This window comes from Boleophthalmus pectinirostris, unplaced genomic scaffold (assembly GCF_026225935.1).
Source record: "Boleophthalmus pectinirostris isolate CB_2022bp ecotype Guang Dong unplaced genomic scaffold, ASM2622593v1 HiC_scaffold_2, whole genome shotgun sequence".
Lineage (NCBI taxonomy): Eukaryota > Metazoa > Chordata > Actinopteri > Gobiiformes > Gobiidae > Boleophthalmus > Boleophthalmus pectinirostris.
Window position 1 is genome coordinate 37,114,290 of NW_026571152.1, and position 24,566 is coordinate 37,138,855.

The 24,566-nt window shown below is 40.5% G+C and overlaps 1 protein-coding gene across 1 annotated transcript in view; it reads left to right on the forward strand.

Annotated features, from left to right (window-relative positions):
* hipk2 (homeodomain interacting protein kinase 2) overlaps nt 1-24,566 on the forward strand; it is a 461,145-nt gene that overhangs the window by 382,603 nt on the left and 53,976 nt on the right. Inside the window, exons 6-7 of the mRNA XM_055155980.1 lie at nt 11,736-11,920; nt 14,329-14,491. Of these exons, the coding sequence (XP_055011955.1) occupies nt 11,736-11,920; nt 14,329-14,491 (348 nt within the window). The remainder of the gene's footprint in view (nt 1-11,735; nt 11,921-14,328; nt 14,492-24,566) is intronic.

The following is a 24,566-nucleotide window of genomic DNA, read 5'->3' on the forward strand; positions in this document are numbered from 1 at the left end:
AAGTAACCTGAAGTATCCCAAAGTATCCTGAAGTATCCTGAAGTAACCTGAAGTAACCTGAGGTATCCTAAAGTATCTCGAAGTATCCTGAAGTATCCTGAAGTATCCTGAAGTATCTCGAAGTATCCTGAAGTATCCCAAAGTATCCTGAAGTATCCTTGAAGTATCCTGAAGTATCCCAAAGTATCCTGAAGTATCCTGAAGTAACCTGAAGTATTCCTGAAGTATCCCAAAGTATCCTGAAGTATCCTGAAGTAACCTGAAGTAACCTGAAGTATCCTGAAGTATCCCAAAGTTTCCTGAAGTATCCCAAAGTATCCTGAAGTAACCTGAAGTATCCTGGTTATGAGAAACAAAGAAATAAAGTGACTGTACATGAATGAAGGAAAATACGAGTGAAAGGTGAGCTGCACACATACGACCTGCACACATACGACCTGCACACATACGACCTGCACACATACGACCTTGCACACATATGATCTCTGAAAATTTTAACATGAACCATCTCCAAAGTTATACACACACAGAACAGACTCACCATCAGCAGCACATCCTCTGTCACAGAAAGAACACACATATTCCAGTGAGTCGTGTCCTTTTAGTCTGACAGAAACTGACTGCGCACAAGGAGCGAACTGTTTTTTTCAATGCTTATAGTTTATGCAAATTGTGGTTTTAAGTTTTGTTTCTGTAAACTGTAAACAAATGCGCAAAGCTGCATTAAACACATTATAATATCATGGTTGTTTGTATTTTTCCTGCTTTATTAAACATATAATTTTGCTTGTGTGCATTTGTAAGATTATGTCAAGAAACCAGGAGTCTACATTTGAGTATCCGGGATTCTCAGTGCGCATTTAAACAGCAGATCCCAAATACTGACATAACCGGGATATAGATAATAACCAGGATTTTGATGTGCTTGTGAACACACTCTGTGTATCACTGTATGTTCATGGGGATAGGGGTTAAAGTATCTGTATCGGTAGCTCAGTATCGGCAAGTACAGAAATGATTATACTCGTACTCATATCGGTTTTCAGAAAAGTGGTATCGGTACATCCCTACCCTGCTCCTCTTTGCCCTCCTCCTCACTTTGCCCTCCTCCTCTTGCCCTGCTCCTCTGTGCCCTCCTCCTCTCTGTTCCCTCATCGTCTGTGCCCTCCTTCTCTTTGCCCTCCTCCTCTGTGCCCTCTTCTCTTTGCCCTCCTCTCTGTGCCCTCCTCTCTTTGCCCTGCTCCTCTGTGCCCTCCTTCACTCTGTTCCCTCATCGTCTGTGCCCTCCTCTCTTTGCCCTCTCCTCTTTGCCCTCCTTCTCTGTGCCTCCTCCTCTGTGCCCTCCTCTTTGTGCCCTCCTCCTCTGTGCCCTCCTCTTTTTGCCCTCTCCTCTGTGCCCTCCTTCACTCTGTTCCCTCATCGTCTGTGCCCTCCTCCTTTTTGCCCTCCTCTTCTATGCCCTCCTCCTCTTTGCCCTTCTCCTCTTTGCCCTCTCTTTGCCCTCCTTCTCTGTGTCCTCCTCCTCTGTGCCCTCCTTCTCTCTGTTCCCTCCTCCTCTGTGCCCTCCTCGCTTTGCCCTTCTCTTCTTTGCCCTCCTTCTCTGTGCCCTCCTCCTCTTTGCCCTCCTTCTCTGTGCCCTTCTCCTCTGTTCTCTCCTCATCTGTGCCCTCCTCCTCACTGCCCTCCTCTCTGTGCTTTCCTTCTCTCTGTGCCCTCCTCCTCCACTGTTCTCTCCTCTTCTGTGCCAGCCCCCCCCCCCTTCCTCTGTGCCACACAGATGTGCCGCTATAAACTGCACTTTACATGCACGACGTGCAGTCTGCCCGTGTTAATGGCCGAGGAACATTTGCTTTTCCCTGTTGTATTTTTATTTGCTGAGTAAAGTCTTTAATGGGATCTGCACAGTGTCACATTTTTATTTTATTTTTTTCCACTGGGGGAATAACCGGGGGATTTCTTATAGAGCAGTGAAAACTATTTATACTCGCGTCAAAGTGGCTGCGTGAATTTGTGGTGGAGGGTCTGACACCTGCTCATCTGACCTTTATTATTCATCTGCTAATTATTATTGGTATGCCTGGAATGTTGCACAATATCTCCATGGAAACAAGCAGATCTATGGAAAGACAAGCCCCCTCACAGTAGGAATGACAGTAAAGTACCATCACACTGCAAATTTCTCTGATCTGGCCAAGATTTTAAAACGTCTATCAGGTTCTTCATCTTGTTTTCAGATTTATTACCCACTTACTAGTTCCAAATTGGTTACATAATCTTAAAAATGGTCACATATATTTCTTCCATGACTCAACTAATCAGAAAATCTTGAACTTAAGCAGTAAATGTTTAAAAGAAGGTACAATCAATTTACCATCGTTTTCCCCTGCGAGACTTAACTTGTTTTTAGATTCGCTAGATACTCAAGTATGTTTATCTAAAACTTGGCAACCATAAACATATTTCCAGCCCATGAACACTTAGACTGCTTAGAGGTCGTGTATTTTAAAAGAACTTATTACGTAAAATGATCTTGCTGCATGGACAGATCATTTCACTACTTTTAAATCATTTTCTGATAGATTTAAGTGTTTACATCTTACATTTTGGCTAAGATTTTTTTTGCAGTGCATATATTGGAACATCAGGGATTTTTTTCATCTTCATTCATTTTCCAAAAAGTGTAAAGCCTAAAAAATCTGCACAATTTCCCTGTAACTATTAGAAGTAAAGTCTCTTCATACATGACATACCATAAATGATAATGATAAATTACAAGAGAAGCACTGATAATGTTTCTGGTATCAAATATTGGTGCTGATCCAGGAAAATTTGCTGGATCAGGTATCGGCTCCAAAATATTCTGGTTGGGCCTCTAAACTGATGTAGAGTATAAGTCACACCAGCCAAAAAATGTGTAATAAAGAAAAAAATCATATATAAGTAGTACTTTTTGGGGAAAATTATTTATAAAATCAGAGACCAGGAACCGACATTTCATCTTGAAAGTCAAGTTCTAGTAATAACAATAGAAGAGAGAACAACAGACTGTTAACGTCACATATGAACAGTTCTTCAGATAAACTATAACATAAACAACAGAACAGAATCTCACTCCAAATCACTAAATCCATTCAATTCTTCATCCTCGGTGTCACTTCTGAGCAGCTCCGTGACCTCCAGAAGTAAACGGAACGCCGTCGGACTCAGCATCAGTTCCAATTAGAATTATTCCGGCCTTTCTGAATCCCGGCAGGATGGTTTCGGTGTCACTGAAGTCCAGACTTTGTCGATTCATCCAGTGACGTCCAGGAAAGTTTCATGGTGCATCCTCCCGGTGTCACAAGTTTCTCGCTCACTCCAAACTTTCTTTCTGCTGCTTGATTATTTCACTACTTGCAGCTTGTAATCTGCAAAATATGATTTTCTCTTTGGGGGCATTTGTGTCTTCTCAGTTGTCTTAGTAAGTTTGTTTAAATTGGTACAGAAGTAATGGTGCGATCGACTGACATGATCCCAGACAGGACAGAGGTAGAGCAGAATGACAGTGGTGCAGGAGGAACATGAGCAGCAGATACTGACACACAAGACTAGAGCCTCTCACGGCTTCAGTGTGAACATTTTAATACATTGGACCATCCAAACATGAAAAAAGTGCGACTTATAGCCTGAAAAATATGGTATACTGATTCACATTTGTGCCAAATGCTTAAAAATTTTCCTTAATTACGCCCTCGTTTCACAGTTTTATTATTACCAACCACCACAAACCTTTCTTTCTGCTGCTCGATTACCATTTTCGGCTGCAGATTTCGCTACTTGCAGCTTGTAATCTGCAAAATATGATTTTGTTTTTGGGGGCATTTGTGTTCAGCCTTTTCAGTTGTCGTAATAAGTTTGTTTAAATTGGTACAGAAATAATGGTGCGAGCGTCTGACATGATACAGACAGGACAGAGGCTCTTTCTGCAGGAGACATGCGCAGTAGAGTGAAGTGACAGTGGTACAGGAGGAACAGGAGCAGCAGATACTGACACACAAGACTAGAGCCTCTCACGACTGTCAGTGTGAACATTTTAACATATAAAGAACTTGCACCGGAGTATGAGTCACAGGAAACACTCAAACCATGAAAATAGTGCGACTTATAGTCCGAAAAATACGGTAATAAGACTATTTACTGGTCAGATTTGGTCTACAGCTACATAACACATTTTGTCATGGTATTTTTTTTGTTTTTTAGGAACATAGAGTGTATTTTTAGCCTCTGCACTGGTGTCACTTATCTGTTTTTGGCAGATATTTAAAGCCATAGTATCAGAATCACTATTGGAACTGAAGCTGAATCATCCCTATGAATTACTAATATTATCTTCCATAATATTTACCCAGAATCGTTCATATGACCAAGTTCCAAGTCTGCGCTTCCCAAAGTCATCTCCTCCTGCCGTCAGAGGAGGGCTCGATTATTCTTTTCATCACAGCGGGTGGAGGTGGCGTGCGGCGCTGCGGCGACAGAGCCTGAATAACCTGCGCGGGGACGGAGGATTGAATCAGATCTGGGCGTGTTGAGTGGCAGCGCATCAGATCAGACCTCGGCGCAGGCTCGTAGATAAGAACTGCATCTTTATGAAAAACAAACCCGCTTTTCACAGAAGAGTCAACGTAAACAAGGCCAGCCCGTCTGAGCCGCCGCCGCCGCCACCCGCAGCCACCCGTCCCTCTTCATCTGCCCCCACGCTGCCAACTGCCCCTCTTCATCTGCTCGTCCCCCCCCAAAACAGCAGCCAAATCATGACCTTGGCCCACTTTCTTCATTCAGCTCATGACTAGAAAAAAAAAAGAGTTGATACTGAGATATTTATCAATACAAGAGAAGTAGCAATAACTGAAATACAGTCATCCCTCGCTATATCGCAGTTCACCTTTCGCGGTCTCGATGTCTCGCAGATTATTTTTTGGCGCAATTTTGCACGCTTTTGCTTTTTCAGGACTAAACCAGGACTAAACTAGGTCTAAACCAGGTCTAATCTTGGACTTAAGAGAGAGAACCCCGAGCAGGGTGTCCACAAAGCGCAATCGGGTAATTGCTGTGCTTAACTCCATGAGGTGCGGAACTCTCCATCGGTCCTTTCTCCTGCAGTCACCTCTGAGCCCGTCCAAACAGTGAGTCCTGTTTCAGTTCTGGTTTAGTCCTGGTTTAGTCCTGGTTTAGTCCTGTTTTAGTCCTACTTCATTCCTGGTTTAGTCCTCTTCTTCTGTCCTGGAATCAGTCCTAGGTTAGTCCTGGTTTACTCCTGTTTTAGTCCTGTTTAAGTCCTAGTTCAGTCTTAGTTTAGTCCTTCTCTTCAGTCCTAGGTTAATCCTGGTTAGTCCTGGTTTACTCCTGTTTTAGTCCTGTTTTAGTCCTAGTTCAGTCTTAGTTTAGTCCTTCTCTTCAGTCCAAGGTTAATCCTGGGTTAGTCCTGGTTTACTCCTGTTTTAGTCCTGTTTAAGTCCTAGTTCAGTCTTAGTTTAGTCCTTCTCTTCAGTCCTAGGTTAATCCTGGGTTAGTCCTGGTTTACTCCTGGTTTACTCCTGTTTTAGTCCTGTTTTAGTCCTAGTTCAGTCTTAGTTTAGTCCTTCTCTTCAGTCCTAGGTTAATCCTGGGTTAGTCCTGGTTTACTCCTGGTTTACTCCTGTTTTAGTCCTGTTTTAGTCCTAGTTCAGTCTTAGTTTAGTCCTTCTCTTCAGTCCAAGGTTAATCCTGGGTTAGTCCTGGTTTACTCCTGTTTTAGTCCCGTTTAAGTCCTAGTTCAGTCTTAGTTTAGTCCTTCTCTTCAGTCCTAGGTTAATCCTGGGTTAGTCCTGGTTTACTCCTGGTTTACTCCTGTTTTAGTCCTGTTTTAGTCCTAGTTCAGTCTTAGTTTAGTCCTTCTCTTCAGTCCTAGGTTAATCCTGGGTTAGTCCTGGTTTACTCCTGTTTTAGTCCTGTTTTAGTCCTAGTTCAGTCTTAGTTTAGTCCTTCTCTTCAGTCCAAGGTTAATCCTGGGTTAGTCCTGGTTTACTCCTGTTTTAGTCCCGTTTAAGTCCTAGTTCAGTCTTAGTTTAGTCCTTCTCTTCAGTCCTAGGTTAATCCTGGGTTAGTCCTGGTTTACTCCTGGTTTACTCCTGTTTTAGTCCTGTTTTAGTCCTAGTTCAGTCCTTCTCCTCAGTCCTGGAATCAGTCTTAGGTTAGTCCTGGTTTAGTCCTGTTTTACTCCTGGTTTACTCCTGTTTTAGTCCTGTTTAAGTCCTAGTTCAGTCTTAGTTTAGTCCTTCTCTTCAGTCCTAGGTTAATCCTGGGTTAGTCCTGGTTTACTCCTGGTTTACTCCTGTTTTAGTCCTGTTTTAGTCCTAGTTCAGTCTTGGTTTAGTCTTTCTCTTCAGTCCTGGAATCAGTCTTAGGTTAGTCCTGGTTTAGTCCTGGTTTACTCCTGGTTTACTCCTGTTTTAGTCCTGTTTAAGTCCTAGTTCAGTCTTAGTTTAGTCCTTCTCTTCAGTCCTAGGTTAATCCTGGGTTAGTCCTGGTTTACTCCTGGTTTACTCCTGTTTTAGTCCCGTTTAAGTCCTAGTTCAGTCTTAGTTTAGTCTTTCTCTTCAGTCCTGGAATCAGTCTTAGGTTAGTCCTGGTTTAGTCCTGGTTCAGTCTGTGGCGTACGCAGCGCAAAGGTTTGAGATAATGTCGAGTTAACGGGCGGGTGTGGTGCGGGTCTCCAAAAGTGGACCCGTGCAGGACTCTGCGTTGTAGGGCTCCACTGCTGAATAAATTAATTTTCGGTTCGTTACACAAAGAAGGAGGAAAATAACAAAAGGACGACAGCAGCAATAAGTTTTAAGAAGGATGCAAAAAGAGTTGTAACTGTCCTGTCTGAGAAAAGTGTGTAAAGTTTGTGGTGAGGGGTTTTACAGCCTTAAAACAAATATAATAATTGTAAAATATAAAGTTGACTACTCCACGGATTTCACCTATCGCAGGTTATTTTTAGAACGTAACTCCCGCGATAAACAAAGGACCACTGTGTCATGATATCGTATCATCAAAAGTGAACATCAGGAACTACATATACAATGCACATGGACACTTTTGGGACGTTTAAAGTTCACACTGGAGATCACATACAAATCGCATTTAATTAAAAATGTAAATGGCCTCGCAAAAAAATCCGATTTCACAAAACAATCCAAACATTGAGCATTAAGCCCTGCAGTCTGAACATAGCCTTAGTCTAAAACCTTGGAGAAAAAAAAAAGCACTATTGATTTAAACAGCACATTTTCAGGAGCCCGTGATCAATACAAGTGTTCACAGTCCTGTTTCGGAGTTTGATTTTCAGCCAAAAGGTGAGAGCGACAACCTGAAAAACTGTTGGCTAAAGTTAGATAGTTTGTAACTGTACATTTATGTGCACCAGACTTTGTTTAACAGCACAAATCAGCTCACATGTTGTAATTCTAACTAAGTCCACTCTTTCAGGTCAGATTGTGTTAAAATAAAAGAGTAAAATCTACCAGAGCTTCTGTCAGAGTAGTGCCTTTAGTTTAGGGTGACCAGATTTTCAAAACCAAAAACTGGGACACCCGTTGTTTGGGGAGTTGGGTAATAATAAAATTGTGAAACGAGTGCGTAATTAAGGAAAATTGTTGCACTCGGTACATTCATGACGAACATGTGTCAGTATAGTCACATTTTGTTTATGTTTTGGTCATTTTTTAGGTTGCTTTTCTGTATTTTATCTCAACAAATGACAATTTATGCTTCTTTTTACTGTCAGCAGGGATCAAATTGGTCAAAAACAGGGACACCTTGGATGTTTCTTGTATAAATTTGCTGGGACAGGGGACACAGGGCTCAAAACTGGGACTGTCGGGTGAATAGGGACGTCTGGTCACCCTACTTTAGATAAAATCCCACCCCCGAGGAATATTGATGACATCAGCTGCAAAGTGTCAACAGAGAAACAAAATCATATAATAGTCGGGAAGCCAAAGTCTCTAAAATGGGTTGAACCTGACATCGTCTACCATACTTTTTATTTGTGTTTTTTCTGTTAACTGTGACCGTATGGACCAATAATTGGAGGGTCTGCTCTTCCAGAAATATCGCAAAAAAAATTTTTGGGCCATTTTAGTGTATGTAACCTTTACTTTTTGACAAAAAATTTTGAAAAATGAAAAATTTCCTGAAATCCTCAGTGGGTTGGGTAAGCTGTCAATAAATGCATTCCAGATGCAAAGAACATGTGGTGATAACATTCAGTTAAAAAAATAATTCTTAAAACACATTTCTACATGATTTTGGCTCAATTTAATGCAAAAAAATAAGGCAAAAAAAAATAATAAATGGAGCACCGCTTCCTCTCCTGCGTAGCTGTCGTCAGACTCAGTATCAGTTCCAGTGAGAATTATTCCAGCCTTTCTGAATCCCGACAGGATGGTTTCAGTGTCACTGAAGTCCAGGATTTGTCGATTCATCCAGTGACTTCAGGAAAGTTTCATGGTTCATCCTCCCGGTGTCACAAGTTTCTTGCTCACTCCAAACTTTATTTCTGCTGCTCGATTATTTCACTACTTGCAGCTTGTAATCTGCAAAATATGATTTTCTCTTTGGGGGCATTTGTGTCTTCTCAGTTGTCTTAGTAAGTTTGTTTAAATTGGTACAGAAGTAATGGTGCGATCGACTGACATGATACAGACAGGACAGAGGTAGAGCGAAGTGACAGTGGTGCAGGAGGAACATGAGCAGCAGATACTGACACACAAGACTAGAGCCTCTCACGGCTTCAGTGTGAACATTTTAATATACAAGTCGCAGGAGCATCCAAACATGAAAAAAGTGCGACTTGTAGTCTGAAAAATACAGTATACTGATTCACATTAGTGCCAAATGCTCAACAGTTTTCCTTAATTACTCCCTCGTTTCACAGTTTTATTATTACCAACCACCACAAACCGGGGATGTTTCAGTTTTTTGTTTTGAAAATCTGGTCACCCTGCCCCAGCATGATGTCACTGCAAAGCAACCTTTCCCTGGAACTGTTTTAATCATTATTGTGCTTTTGAAATTTTAGTACAGCGACAACAAAGGGCAGTTGCAATCCCAATTTTAGCCCTCTTCCTTTTCAATTCATTTCTGGAAGTCTAATTTTGTTTTGCAGTTAGCCACAACCTTTGCTGTGATGTTTTTTTTTCCAAGGCTGCTTCCTAGAATATATTTTAGGTTAACTTGTGAGGCCTTTCAGAAGAGCTCGGAAAAATGCATCCTCTGTACAAGTTGCCAATGGCAGCATTTATTGGCGTCATGTTCTTTTTGTTTGTTTTCATATCTCGGGAGCAGATAAAATCTCCGTCCAGACGCCAGCGAGAGATTTCAAGTGGAGCTCAGAATACCAATGTTTTTAATGTCACCAAAACAGCAAGGTTATAGACGCACTGACAAGAGAGACTTATAATGTTGTTTCCTCGTCACAAACAGACCCGGAGTAGTGTTTTGTTTCTTTCAAACCCTGCGTATTTAGGTTGAGTTTTTCTCGCGAACTGAAAATGTTCCACCTTGTGATGTCATATGGTGATACAGGAAGTGCTGCATTGTGTTTTTAAAGGTCATGCACCAGTATTACGCAAAACTGACTCTTGTGAGCTTTAAGACATGTTAGAATGTTGTTACCTCCTCAAAAACATCCCCAAGGTTGTGTTTTGTTTCATTCGCATGTGTTTGAGTAATCCTTTATTTTTAGCCCAAAATGCTCTGTTCCAACTTGTGATGTCATGAAGAAATACCTTTGACGTTTAGTTCAGTAGAGATTGGCAATTCCAGGACTGAAATCATCCAAATGATTCTAATGAAAGTGTATGGAGTTTCAAAACACAGTGGAGCACTTCCTGTATTGCCACATGACGGCACAAGGTGGTTTTCTGTTTGAGAGACAAAACACAACTATTTTTGAAGTGTTTTTTGAGGTAACTTGACAATAAGTGGCCCCCGTCTTGACTACGTCCCTCCGAATCACATGATAAATCCTTGCAAAACTACGGTTGTCACATGTTACGAGTCTCCGTGGACCCGCCTGCTCCTCGCTTCTTCTCCGTGCACAGGATCTCTGCGCCCCCCTCCTCACTTTTTCAGCAGCCCTGCCTTGCCTAACCAGTTTTCTGTGGGAAACACTGGGGTGTACTGTGTAACTTTTCTGGGAAAGGCTCCACTACTTTGACTCCATGTTTGTTGTGTTGTTGTTTTTTCTTGAAATGATCTACAGTATGGCATTTAATTTAACTATTTTCATGGGGACAAGCAGGTTATATCACCAGAGCAAGTTACAGGTCAGATCTGTGGAGAAGTGGACCTGCCCAAAGTATGTTTTTGTAGTAGTTTTGAGAAATAAAAACACCTGTAATTAGACTTAGACTTGGACAAACTTTATTGTTCCACAAGGGAAATTATTTGGACACAGTGGGTCACACATCACAATATAATATAATAAAAAAGAGTAACTATCACGCAGGTAAATTGGACTCAAATGCAACACAAGTATACAGGCAACAAACTCTTAGTTAATAACGGAACGTGTCCTCTAACAGGTAATGTATAATGGTAACTCAGACTGAAAATATAACAGAGGAATGTATGATATAAAATGTGAACAGAAATATCCTCCAAGACTGGGAAATACACTAGTAAGAAATGAACTGGGAGTAAACTCAGGAACAGGGATAACAAACAGGGAAAAACACAGAATTGCAGAAGCTGCAAACAGATCAGATTCAGGGGTAATACAGGGGTTTCAGAAATTGGGGTTCAGGTTTTCAGGAGCTTGAGAGCACGTCTTTACAGGTGTCCAATCTGGCAACGACTGAGGGAGAAGAGGGAGTATATATAGACTGGGCCTGGGCTGATTACGGAATGAGAGGCAGCTGTAGGGAAAGGAGGGAGGTGACAAAAGGAGAACCGGAATGGGCTGACAAACGGAGCTGGACTGGGGAAAACAAACAAAAAGGCAGAACTGTGACAGTAACACCACCACCGTTAAAGGAGTATATCAAATGCAAAGATATTTCAGAAAGAACCACATGAGCCACCACCAGGGGTGACTTGGTCATACCCCACAGACGGACCACCTTTGGTCAGAATGTATTATCTGTCCAATGTGGAACCGTCTTCCACTAACACTGAAAGAATGACTTATATACGGCTCTTTAAAGCTCAAATGAAACACTGGTTATGGTCAAACCAAACATGTACTCATTTAGAGCTGCACTGTGATTTTAATTGATCTTCTATGGACATATATTTGCATATATTGAAAGTGTTGAAATGGACAGCAAAATAATGGGAACTGTGCAATGATGGGAAATGTGCAATAATGGGAACTGTGCAATGAGTGGAGTGTGCAATATTTTATTGTCTGGCCCCTGTGACCCCAGCCCTTTGAGACAACAGATGGAAATGAGTCTTAGGCTATAATCCGGTGTTTACATTCACGTTGTCATGTTTGTCCATTAACATGCTCTGTCCCAATCAAATAAATAAGAAATTCTAAGAGACTGGTGTCAAATAAGATATAGTTATGTAAATGTAAAGGTACAAGTAAAAATAAAATAGAAAAATAAGTAAGAGTAAGAGTCCATTTTGCGTAGTACAGAACCTTTAAATAAACCTGCTGAGAATTTGATGTTATGACTAACTGTGCCCAAAGCTGAAATTTGCTCTGTTTTCTGCTGCAGGTGAACATGACGTCAGACCTGGAGGGCAGTGACATGCTGGCGGAGAAGGCAGACCGGAGGGAGTTCATCGACCTGCTGACGAAGATGCTCACGATCGACGCCGACAAGAGAATCACGCCCATAGAAACGCTCAACCACCCTTTTGTCACCATGTCCCATCTGCTCGATTTCCCCCACAGCTCACAGTAAGAACCCGGCCAAGACTTTTACACGCTTTGGGTTTTACACGGTGCCATAACCAGAGTTGGGAAGGTTCCTTTTAAAATGTATTACATACCTCAAAATGTAATTTGTAACGTAATCCATTAAGTTACTTAAGGTGGGTAACATAATCTGAATACTTTGGATGAGTTGATATTGTCATGCTTTTTAAAACTACAGCGTGTCTCAGGTCACTACAGGACAGTACTGCAGATATAATAAGCCTATGCAGTTTGTTTTCACCAGTGCCAGTCGCTCTGGTTTGACATTTAAGTTGTAGCTGATTTTATATTTGTTATTTTTTTATACTGATATAATGCTTATATCCAATTTTGATTTCGCCGCTTTGCTTGTTTGTCTTCTCTGAGATTCACTCCTCACTATCGTGAACGCGAAAGTGGCCAATGAAAAGCTTCTAGGCCACGAAACTTTTCCACCATTTACAGACAAAACCACCAGCACACATCTCATATTCCACCAGTCATGTCCTTCAGTCCAAAAGAAGTTGAACCGCAAGAGCGGCACGTGGAGCTGTTTATGCAAATTAGCCATGCGCTTTTTAAGTTTCGTTTCTGTAAAACGTAAAGAAGTCTGCGCAAAGCTGTAAAAAAAAAAATAAATAAATAAATAAAATAAAATAATTAACACTATAATCTCATACGGGCTGATGTGGCTCTTGAGTCGTTATGCTATATATCTTGTAAAGTTTAATAATGTAAATTCTATTTATGCAGAAGATTTTAATTAATAATCTGTTGCAGTGTCACTTGTACAAAAGTGTTTGGAAACGTTGGGTTTGATCTGCAGTGGATTGTGGGAAACCTCATAGCTCCTTACTGCTGGATAGGAACATGGATCTGTTAAAATAAGGAACATCCTGAGCTTCTTCTGCTAAATGAGCTCATGGTTCTGGTTCTGATTTGGATAACAGAGTTAATGCAAAGATGAGCTTGTGTTGAGTTGTTTTATTTATGAATGAAACAAAGGAAATTTGTTTTATTTCTTTTATTTGACAGTTAAATTATTATTTATGTAATTAGGTTTTTTTTGTAATCTTAAATGTTCCTATATGAACTGCCGACCTCTTACACTTTCATTTTTAAAAAAAGGACCTTGTGGAATTTACATATTGTTTTTTGCAGTTTTCCGTTTTAGGGGGTTATTTTTTCCTGTACAGATATCGAGATATATATCGTATATCGAGATATAGCAAAATATATCGAGATATATTTTTTGATCCATATCGCCCAGCCCTAACCACGCCCATCACACGCCCGTCCCTCTCCTTCTTTAAATACAAAGTGATGTCTGAATTTCCAAGACACAAGTGCGTTTTTGCCCATGCACTGCTGGATCTGTTCTACTGGCTCCTCGACCTCGTCCATTGTGTGATTGATGCCACCAAGACATTTACATCGCTCTTATTGCATGTGTTCTGTTTGGGTTTCCGGCAATGAGTGGAATTAATTTGCCCAAAATGTGAAAACAGGAAAACACCTCCATGTAATCCATTTATTTCAACAAGTAACTGTTAATCCAATTACCACTCATTGAAACAGCAACTAGAGGTCCTAGAGTCCAAGTCCTAGTCCAAGATTAGTCTTGGTTTAGTCCTGGTTTAGACATCGTTCATTTCTGGTTTAGACCTGGTTCAGTTGTGGTTTAGACCTGGTTTAGACCTGGTTTAGACTTGGTATAGACATGGTTCAGACTTAGTTCAGTCCTGGTTCAGCTCTGATTCAGTTCAGGTTTAGCCCTGGTTTAGCCCTGGTTTAGACCTGGTTTAGTCCTGGTTTAGACCTGGTTTAGTCCTGGTTTAGACCTGGTTTAGACCTGGTTTAGACCTGGTTTAGACTTGGTATAGACATGGTTCAGACTTAGTTCAGTCCTGGTTCAGCTCTGATTCAGTTCAGGTTTAGCCCTGGTTTAGACCTGGTTTAGACCTGGTTTAGACCTGGTTTAGTCCTGGTTCAATCTGTATATGGCACAAAAGTCTGGCATCTTTGCTCGCTGATTGTTATTTGACAATCAGCAATAGTTGTTTTCTATTTCTAGTATTTTTTAGAGTATTTTAAACTGTTTTAGAGTATTTTAAAGTGCTGTAATAGTCATGTAATGTCTTACATTTTAGATGCAGTAATATTATATCGGAACGAAGTACTTTGAAATAACAGTAACAAGTCATAAATAACACATTACAGTTTTGAAGTAACTTGCCCAACAGTGATCTTAAAACTTATTTGACTGTGTTTGCTAATGTGTACATTGTGTCGTCATGGTAACCTCTGAAGATTCCACCATCGGCACACACGTAGAACACCCCCAGCAAAGTATCAAAACGCATGAACCTAACTCCCTCTCTCTTTCTCTCTACCTTCTCCTTTCTGCGCAGCGTCAAGTCGTGCTTCCAGAACATGGAGATCTGCAAACGCCGCGTGAACATGTACGACACAGTGAACCAGAGCAAGACGCCCTTTATCACCCACGTGGCCCCCACCACCTCCACCAACCTCACCATGACCTTCAACAACCAGCTCAACACTGTGCACAGCCAGGTACGCACACAGACACACAACACACACACAGACACACAACACACAACACACAGACACACAACACACAGACACACAACACACAGACACACAACACACACACAACACACAACACGCTCTTCAAAACTGTAGACTCTTCTCCTTATCCCAGAAAGTTTCCGCGGGTGCATCATGAGTATGAACTATGAAGTAAATCCTCCACAGAATCGGTGCAGGGTTGACTTGTTGGTGCACAAAATTTTACACAAATGAACAGTCTTTTTGTTATATTTAAGTGACAAAACATTTCTGAAATTCCCCGTTGATATAAATGGAATTGTTTGTGCATTAAAATGAATGCACAAACAACATCTTGTCTGGCCTATCGATCTCATGACAATAATCTCAAGTATGTATCAGTCGGTCAGATGGGGGCAACAGCCAGTTTTCCTTATTGATTTTTATTTTATTTTGCCATGAAAGATCCGAAAATTTAATTCATAAATGTTGAGCTTAATCGTTTCTATCAGTGACTACTAGACCCAAGATATCTGTATTATGATTTTTTCTTATTAGAAATCTGTATGTAAAATTTAACATGTATTCGACCAAAAAAAAAAAACATTCCAGTTGACAAATTGAATTTCTCCTTTGCCATTATTAGAAATCTGCATTTGAAAAATATTACATTTAGCTGATCTAAGTAATGTTGGCCTATAGGATGTTGTGATGTCGTCTGAAATACAGCAAAGGACCAAAAATTACTACAACGAGTAATAATAATGGATTAGTTTTACACAGACATGTCAGACTCAGGCCTGGGGGCCAAATTTAGCCCACAATACAATTATATTTGGCCTACAAGATCATGCCAAATATGTATTAGAGCTGGTCCGCAGGCTACAGATAGACTATAGAGCAAGGATCTCCAACATTTTTCCTCTGGTGGGCTACCTTTACTAAATAAAAATGCCAAAGAGCTACTTATTTTAACACTTGCAAGAAATGTAGTAAATATAAGAGCCACAGCCTTAGATTAGGGCAGTTAGATAGATAAAATATAAACCATTATTCATTTATTAGTGCACAAAACTGGGAATTAATATGGTAGATTTACAATGGTAATTAATCAAATTTGACTTACTCAGCACACTTGACGTATAATTCAGATATACTTTAGTGAGAGACTTGGAGTGGGATGGAGAGCTGCTGGTTGGAGGTTGGAGACCTCTGCTATAGAGACATTATTTATTTAAAATGTATTATTTTATATTCTGCTTGTTCTGGATTCAGTGTTTAAGCAAAACTATTATTAAACATTTATTCTAATAAGAAAAGGTTTAACATTACTTATCTCGAAAGAAGAGAAAACATGCAGATGTTGTTGCAATTTTTCAATACATATTTCGTTTGGCCCACGACTTAGTCCCAGTTTTTAATTTTGGCCTTTTGTGAATTAGAATTTGACGCTCCTGGTCTTATGTAGCGCTTTACCAGACGCTCAAGGACGCTTTACAGTTTGGTGCATTATTCATTCACTCCACACTCGGAGGTGGTAACATACTATTGAAGCCACAGCTGCACCGGGGCAGACTGACGCAAACCAGGCTGCCAATCTGCGGCATCGACCCCTCTGACCACCACCAACACTCAAGCACACACCACGTTCATACAATGTGGGTGAAGTGTCTTAGTCTCTTGCTTGAGAGACACAACGACAGTTTTTTACCACTTTTTACCAGCAGGCTCCCATCCAAGCACTAACCCCAGCCCTGCGTAGCTTCTGAGATCTGACGAGGCTTTGATGAAGAGGTTTTGGCCACATCTCTTATTTTTCCAATAGTTAATCAGAGACACGATGTATAGCTACAAGTTTCTCCATCACCAGAATTATGTTTGCCTATCCATGGGTTTTAGAATCTACAAAAATGAGGACAATTCAGACCTAAATATTATATCTGTGTAAGTGTAAAAAGTCCGCAGTGAATATGTGTTTAAGCATTGAAGAAGTCCTATTGTTTTCGGTTCTTTTTCATGCTTTAACCGTGTTACAGTGTGTGTTTTCCTGGCTTCCTCTGCACACTATTGTTCTAATGACACACATACGAGCGTGTGCAGGTCACTGGTGAGTCAGAGGAATGCACTGACATAATGAGCCAGCCTACGGGCCACGTACAGGACAAGGACAAACGCGTTTACTTAAAGTGCATTCTGTAACTTTTCTGGTGGAGGGTCTGTCGAACGCTTTTCTCCACGGAGATGTTTTGGCTTCGTCTGGAAGTTTTCACACACTTTTCTATTTTCATGGAGATCAAACTAGACCAAGTTACAGGTCAGATTAAGTTTACAGTCAGTTTACAGTTTATTTATTTCATATTTAATGTGATTTTTAGCCAAGTGTGATGAATGAATCAATTATTTATGGAACAAAAACATTCTGCACTGAAGCACTGTAAAACTTTATTTGTAACAGTGTTTTTATATGTGTTTATTGGAAAACAATCAGATAACACCAGTTTACACTTTTTTTCCCCCTGCTTTACCTAGAATGTTCCCCAATACATGCATCCCAAATTTCGGACTTCTGGTCATTGCTCAATGTATACTGGAAAGGATTTTCTGAAAAAATGAGCATCAAACCGCCATGTTTGATTTCCCAGTGGGATGCGTCTATTGTCAAAGCGTCTTTTGAACCATATCGCTTTTGTTTCTGGTTCTGATATTGTCATATTTTAGTTTTGGGTTTGGGACATCGTAATTGTGTGGTTGTTGGATCCTAACAGCGGAAAATGGGCTACGGAAGTTTGCAAACTCCATAAATGTAAAAGGGAATCAGATGTGTTTGACTGCAAACCTCCGTTCAAACTGTTTCCTTCCCAATGAAATTGAAAAATAATGAAGGGCAAAGGCGATGAGCAGTATTGATCCACAGGAAGAACTGGCTGCCTAAGAAATCATCCTGAGTTTACAGCGAACATTTTGTATGTGGAGCGACAACAAAGCAGAATCCCGTTTGTTAATCGAGAGGTGCAGAAGAGAAACAGGCCGAGCTGCACTTTCTTGTTCTTGTGGTTTTACAGCAACATCACGTCTCGGTCTCTTTGCAGCGGAAGGTGTTTCTTGGTGAACAGCTGGTGCCTTTCGCTTTGGCGTTGACTTTTTAAATTCATAACCAAGGTTGAGCGAGGGATCACGATTTTGCTTTGTTGTCGCTCCACATACAAAATGTTCGCTGCAAACTCGGGATGATTTAGGCAGTCAAAGGTTTCCTTTTTCGTGTTTCCTGTGGATCAATCCTGCCCAGCGCCTTTCACTATTTTTCAATTCTGTTGGGAAGGGAAACATGTAGGTTTACAGTCACACAGATCTTACTCCCTTTTGCAGTTATGTAGTTCGCAAACTTCCGAAGCCTGTTTTCCGCTGTTAGGATCCAACAACCACACAATTACGATGTCCAAATCCCAAAACTGAAATATGACAATATCAGAACCAGAAACAAAAGCGATATGGTTCAAAAGACTTAAAAAGATCGGCTTTGTCAATAGACGCATCCCACTGGGAAAACAAACATGGCGGTTTGATGCTCACTTTTTTGGAGGACCCTTCCCAGTATGCATTGCGCGATGACTGGAAATTCGGGATGCATGTATATGGCATTAAGCTTTTGGAAACAAGCAGATAACACCAGTTTAATTTTATTTTTTTTTTTTTACTGCTTTACCTAAGAATGTTCCCCAGTATGGCATTAAACTTTTCTACCTCCATGGAAACAAGGAGATAACACCAGTTTACACGTGTTTTTTTAACTGCTTTACCCAAGAATGTTCCCCAATATGGCATTAAACCTTTGGAAACAAGCAGATAACACCAGTTTACGCTCATTTTTTTTACTGCTTTACCGAGAATGTTCCCCAATATGGCATTAAAGTTTTCTACCTCCATGGAAACCAGCCTGATGGCAGCACCAGGCCTAGTTTTAGCTCAGGTCTGTGGAGATGTGACCTCTTTCTTTCTCAGTAATAATCCCTGTTTACTGTTCCATTTCGCCGGCCCGTTCATTGAATTGACAGGAAATATAAATTGATTACAGCAGTAACTTTAAACATCTGGCTCCAAGGGCAGGGCTGAAGTGACCGTTTCCTCCAAATGCAGGAAAACTCCGGAGTGCCAAAGCCCCGGAGGGATTCTGGGAAGTCGCTGTTTTAGCATTTCTCCGTCGGCATACGGTGTCACAATCATTTTCATTCAAAGTAAACCTGTGTTCCTTTCATATTTCCTGTTTTTCTGCTCAGTGGTTTTGAACGCAACAATTCAAAATATCCACTTACACATAAAAGTATAAAACTGCAGTATGGAAATGAAAATTTATTCAATATTCTCCCGTCTGGGTGAACCTCGGGAATGTGGAGTCACTTTAAACCAGCTGGAATTTCAACCTTAAACCCATTGTGTAACTTTTGGTCTGGATTGTTTCACAGTGGTCACGTTTTCATGAAGTTTTTTTTATTCCAAATTAATTGTTCAGAATTAAATAGTTTGGAATTTGAGTTTACATGGAAGACACGTTAAATCGGCTTTATTTAATTTCTGATTGGGTTCTGATTGGACAGAGACACAAACGTATTTATGTCTAAACCTTTGTCTGTATTCTAAAAACTCATCGGGCTTCGTGTTGTAGAAGTTTTCAGCTTGTCCAAGAAAGAGTGGAAGTAAAAGTCTGGAGACCAACTGGATGTCTTAAGCTGGAGAAGTTTATTTAGCGTCAATAATACGGACCCAGGGGACGTGAAAAGTCAACATAGCGAGATTTCAAAAGTGAACATAGTGTGATCTTTGAGTGTTCAAGCCCCTTGACTCTGCTTCTAAAAGAGGAGGTTTATAAATCAACTGTGGTGAGACTATAAAGGCCAGTAGGCACCGGTTAGACAGAAATATACCACAGGTTACATAATGGTTTGCCAAGGGAAGACCATGGTGTACAACACTTCACAAATGGATTAATTATTTATCATCAAGAGATCTGTAATTTTTCCCACCGCATTTGCATTGGCTCTTTGATTGAAACCTGTGGTCTGAAATAGCGACGGGCATTCGATTAAATTTTCTTAATCAATTGTAGGGAGAATTAACAATCGATTTTTTTTTTTATAATTAAAATGATCATCATTATTATTACTATTACTAGTCTGCATAAATAAACTCAATTTTACATCGTATAAGCCACAGGTGTCAAACATAAGGCCCGGGGGCCAGATCCGGCCCTCCAAGACTTTTAATGTGGCCCTTGGGTGATTTCTACTAAAATATTTTAATTATATTTTCTATTAAAATATTGGTCATTTTTCTGTGGTGTTGATCACAGCAGTGTCTCCAGCGTCTCTGCACGTGGCTCCTCCCACCAGAGCAGCACAAATGAAGACTTGTCTCTTTCCAAACGCTCTTAAAGGACGATCGTTTTGACTGTTGACCGTGACACCCTCATCAGAAAAATGTCAAAAATTAGAAAAGTGGAGCCGAGTGCAGGATTTTCCAAGAAAAATTGACTTATTACATACAAGTTCATGTTAAAATATTGTGTTGAAATTGAATTTTTCTTAAAGTTTCAGGTTGTTCATAATATTATAAACTTATAATAAGAAAGAGTTCATCAATTAAAAAAGATTTATGTAATAGATTTGTGTTTCTCTGCACAAATATTTGAACTTATTGTTATTTTTGGGGTTTATATGACATGAGTTTTCTGATCCGGCCCCTTTGAAGATCAAAGTTGGTTGGATATGGCCCCCGGACCAAAATGAGTTCGACACCCCTGGTATAAGCCATAATCACTCTAGAGCCACATCAGCCCGTTTGAGATTATAATGTGTTTAATGCAGATTTGCTCAAGTCTTACAGAAACAAAACTTAAAACCGCATGGCTAATTTGCGTAAACTAAGCGGGGGGAAAAAAAAAAAAACTGCACTGATGAGGTTCAGCTTCTGTCAGACTAAAGGACACAATTCAGAGGAATATGAGTGTTCTTTCTGTGACAGAGGGATGATGATGATGGTGTTGGTGAGGCAGTTCTGTGCGTATATCGTGTTGGAAATGGTTCATGTTTTCAAAGATTGTACATGTGCAGGTTTAGTGCAGCTCTTTATGTTGCAATAACCGGGATACTGCGTGTACATGCACCACGACGCAACTGAAACACTGATGTGCTGTAAACACACTCACTGAGAGGTACAGTGTCTCCAAGGATGAGCCAGAGCCAAAACATGGGACTTTGAAGCCACAACTAAACGCACAGCAACCTACATTCAGTTTGTTGATTAAAACGAACGTAATTGACAAAATTCTTAATGATCAATTATCGATTAGTCGACTAATCATGCCCATCATTAGTCTAAAATCCAAATATGGAACTTGACCCCAAATTCGCCTGTATACCTGCTTGTTTCGTTTAGCTTCATTTGACTGGAGCTGAACACTATGGGCGACTTCATCCACACTCCCTCGGTTCTCCTCTTCATCCAGTCTGTCCTCCCTCGCTCGCCTGTCTCCCTGACCGCTCCCACACAAGTGTCTGTCTGCAGCTCCGTCTCTGCCCTGGGCCCTGTGGGACTGTCACAAAGTGCTGATTACACACATGACAAGCCCCACTTCCTGCTTGCCTTGCATTCTGGGAGCTTTCAGGCCTTAAGAATCCCTTTAGCGTTCCTCCTCCTCCTCCTCCTCCATCTCCTCCTCCTCCTTCTCTCTTCTGTCCTTCTTCGGCGTCTCCTCTGCCCTCCTCGCTCACATTTTCGCTGGGTTAGAGAGTCCTGTGGCGTTGCCCTTACTGTGCGAGCGGTGGCGATTTTGAAAACTGCTGACTTTTGGCTTGCGCTATTCGTCAACTGTGATTTTTGTAGGGTTTTCCAGCCGTCTCCATCACCCTCCTCATTTATTTACGCATTATTTTTATCACCGGCTATATTGAGCGGGCTTCCTGCTGTGAAACATGCAACAAAACACCAATTTTGCTGTGATGTAAATGGATTAGTATTCCCCGAGCTTATCTTTTCTCTTCGCTAACGAGACAGGTTTAAGTTATAGTGATGCATTCAGGCTCACTCATTTGCAGGGCTGTATGCACGCAGCCTTGTATGTGTGTGTGTGTGTGTGTGTTTCGCAGCTTGTATGCTTGTTTATGATGAATGCCACAGTCCTATATTGATTATGTTCCCTCCCCGGGTGCTCATCGAGCTCGCTAAAGAGAGCAAATGAAAAATTTAAGCGCGTTCTTTGTAGTTTCGCCTCAATCGTCTCTGTAGCGCAATGAAAGAAAACAGAAATTAGAATTGTATCTCGTGTCTTAAAGGGCTTATGTTACGCAAAACTGACTCTTTCATTCTCACATGTTTGATACTTTCATATTAGTTTGTCTACATCTCCAAAGCTCAGAATGCTCTGTTCCAATCTGTGATGTCATGAACTGCTCATAGGTCAGGGGAATGTGTAATCAAAATTGCACATAGGTTTAGGGAGTGTGCAATTACTAACAGAATATAAGATTGCGAAGGGTTTGCCTGTAAAGAGTGACTTAAAGGTTGTATAGAGGATTTTTTTAAGGAAAGAGAAATCCAGCGACAGTCCTTGACACCACCTTCCTCCTCCACAGCTCCCTCTAGAAATAATTTAGAGACCGACACCTCAGTTTTTAGACCCTTTGTCTGCTTCAGTCGCGCCATCGCTGGAAGGAATCTCCAAGAATCACCTCAGTTTGTCTTCGCTCCTTTTCTCCTTCTCTTCTTCTTTCAGCGACCTCAAAAACGGACTTTCTTTTGCGGCGAACTGGTCGTCGATTCTCGTCCGACATCGCGACAAACTTTATGCGAACTGCGAGAGCCACAATTAGAAAAAGCCTCTAAGACCCGCTGCATAGTTACCTTAGAAACGTAGGGAGTTTGATTGACAACCTAACAGCCAATAGAAAATGAGGCAGCCTCGTTTTCTATTGGCTGATGTTTATCTGGCCTCAACACGTCCACAGTTGATAGATTTTCTTTCTTTTTTTTTTTGGTCATTATAATTACAAAGCTGCTGCGTCTCTGTAATGGTATTTTAAACTTTCATTGACAATTTGAAACAAACAAAAAAATCCTCCATACAACCTTTAAAGGTCCTATTGGTGCATCACTCGTGGTCAGACTTGGTCTCTTATTTATTTCTGTTCTATGGTGAAAGTTCGTGTGGTGCTTTTATTGTTGTGTTGTCCTGTTTTTTTTGATAAAACATGTTACCCCCTGTCCAAAGACAAATTTCTCTCATGGGAGACAATAAAGGATTATCTTATATTATTTTATGAAGCGACACACAGCAAAAACTGAAGGGTTAAAATTTCAGGCTAAAATATTTCAGATGTTTTTAACACAAGAAGTGTTATTTTTAACTATTTGAAAGTTAAATGGGGGTTCGAGTTGATATGATTGAAGTTAATTCAGCTTCCACTAGTGTTAATTTGGCACCTCCCACCCACCACTTCAAACTCCCGTGAGAGAAGACCAGTTTGAACCAGTTTTGTACATAATTTCATTTTAAATTAACTAAAATAAAGTGTAAAAATAAAACACCTCTGTGCGTCGTTTAGCTAAATCAGGATAACCCTGCAAAGTGTTATCCATTTGCTCTGAAAATGTTAATATAACTCTTGATTTTGAGATTAAAAAGGAATTTTGGTCTAACATTTCCAGAAATGTAAAATTAACTCTAGAACAGATTGGACTCATATAAACACTGAGAAAATGTTAAAACTGATTCTGTGAGAGTCGATTTTAACACTCCACTTTTTGCTGTGTTTAGAGATTGGCAATTCCAGGTCTGAAATTATCCAAATGATTCTAGTGAAGATGTATGGAGTTTGAAAACACAGTAGAGCACTTCCTGTATTACCGCATGACATCACAAGGTGGAACAGTGTGTTTTATGTTTGAGAGAAGAACCCAGCTTAAATATGCAGGATTGTGTTTTAACCACGTGAACAAAACAAGGTACAACTCCAGGTCTGTTTGCGATGAGGGGGAAAAAAACGTAACATAGAGCAGAAAATTATGTAATATGGGCCCTTTTAAAGAAAGAAAACTCGAATAAGACAGTAGCAGAGAGTAAACAGTACTTAAGAGGCTGCACTAACATTTGTCTCAAAAGCATTTGTATCTCGGATGTTCCCAGGCAGACTTCTACATGTGTTATTAATGGTCAGGGCATGCCAGAGTTACCTTGCTTACATAATTATAACCTCTGTGAAACATTACCCTGTCAGTCATATCGATCGGCCGGTGAGAGACTGAATCAGAGCGAGAAATGTCAAAAGCCTTGTTATTTTCAATTGTAATGTTTCAATTGAAATCTATTTTCATTTATAATTTAAAGGTCTGGTATTACACAACATTGATTCTCGTGAGCTTTAGTCATGTTATAGCATTGTTTCCTCCTGAAAAACAGACCCAGAGTTCTGTTTTGTTTCATCCACACATGATTGAGTAATCCTTTATTATCAGTCTGTGTACGTCTGCAAAGCTCAACATGTTCTTTTTCCACCATGTGATGTCATGAAGTGATAGTTTTCATGTTACGTCAGGCGTACACTGATACACGGCGATATTTTCGATTGTTTCACTCAACTGTACGACCAGATCACAGGGTTTAAATGATCACAGCTCCAGGAACTACATCAACAGTGTGAAACCGTTACGAGAGGCGACTGGATTTCAAACAGGTTGGATATTCTTGCGACTATTGCCGATCGGGAGCTGGTCATGAGGTATTAATCATTTCTTGTTACCCCATGTTTACTACACGAAGTGCGATACACGATTAAGCCAAAAGTCTCAAAAACAGTCGTACGAGTGAGAAATCTACTTAAAAAGGGCGAAAAATCACACAGTGTTCGTCCGGCATTAACAGCTTCCTCTAGAGATGAGCGATTCCAGGGCTGAAATGATCCAAACGATTCTAGTGAAGGTGTTTGGAGTTTAAAAACACAGAACAGCACTTCCTGTATGACCACATGACGTGCCCAGGTGGGAGTGTTTTCTGTTTGAAAAGCAGAACTATTTGAAAAGTTTTGTTTACTTT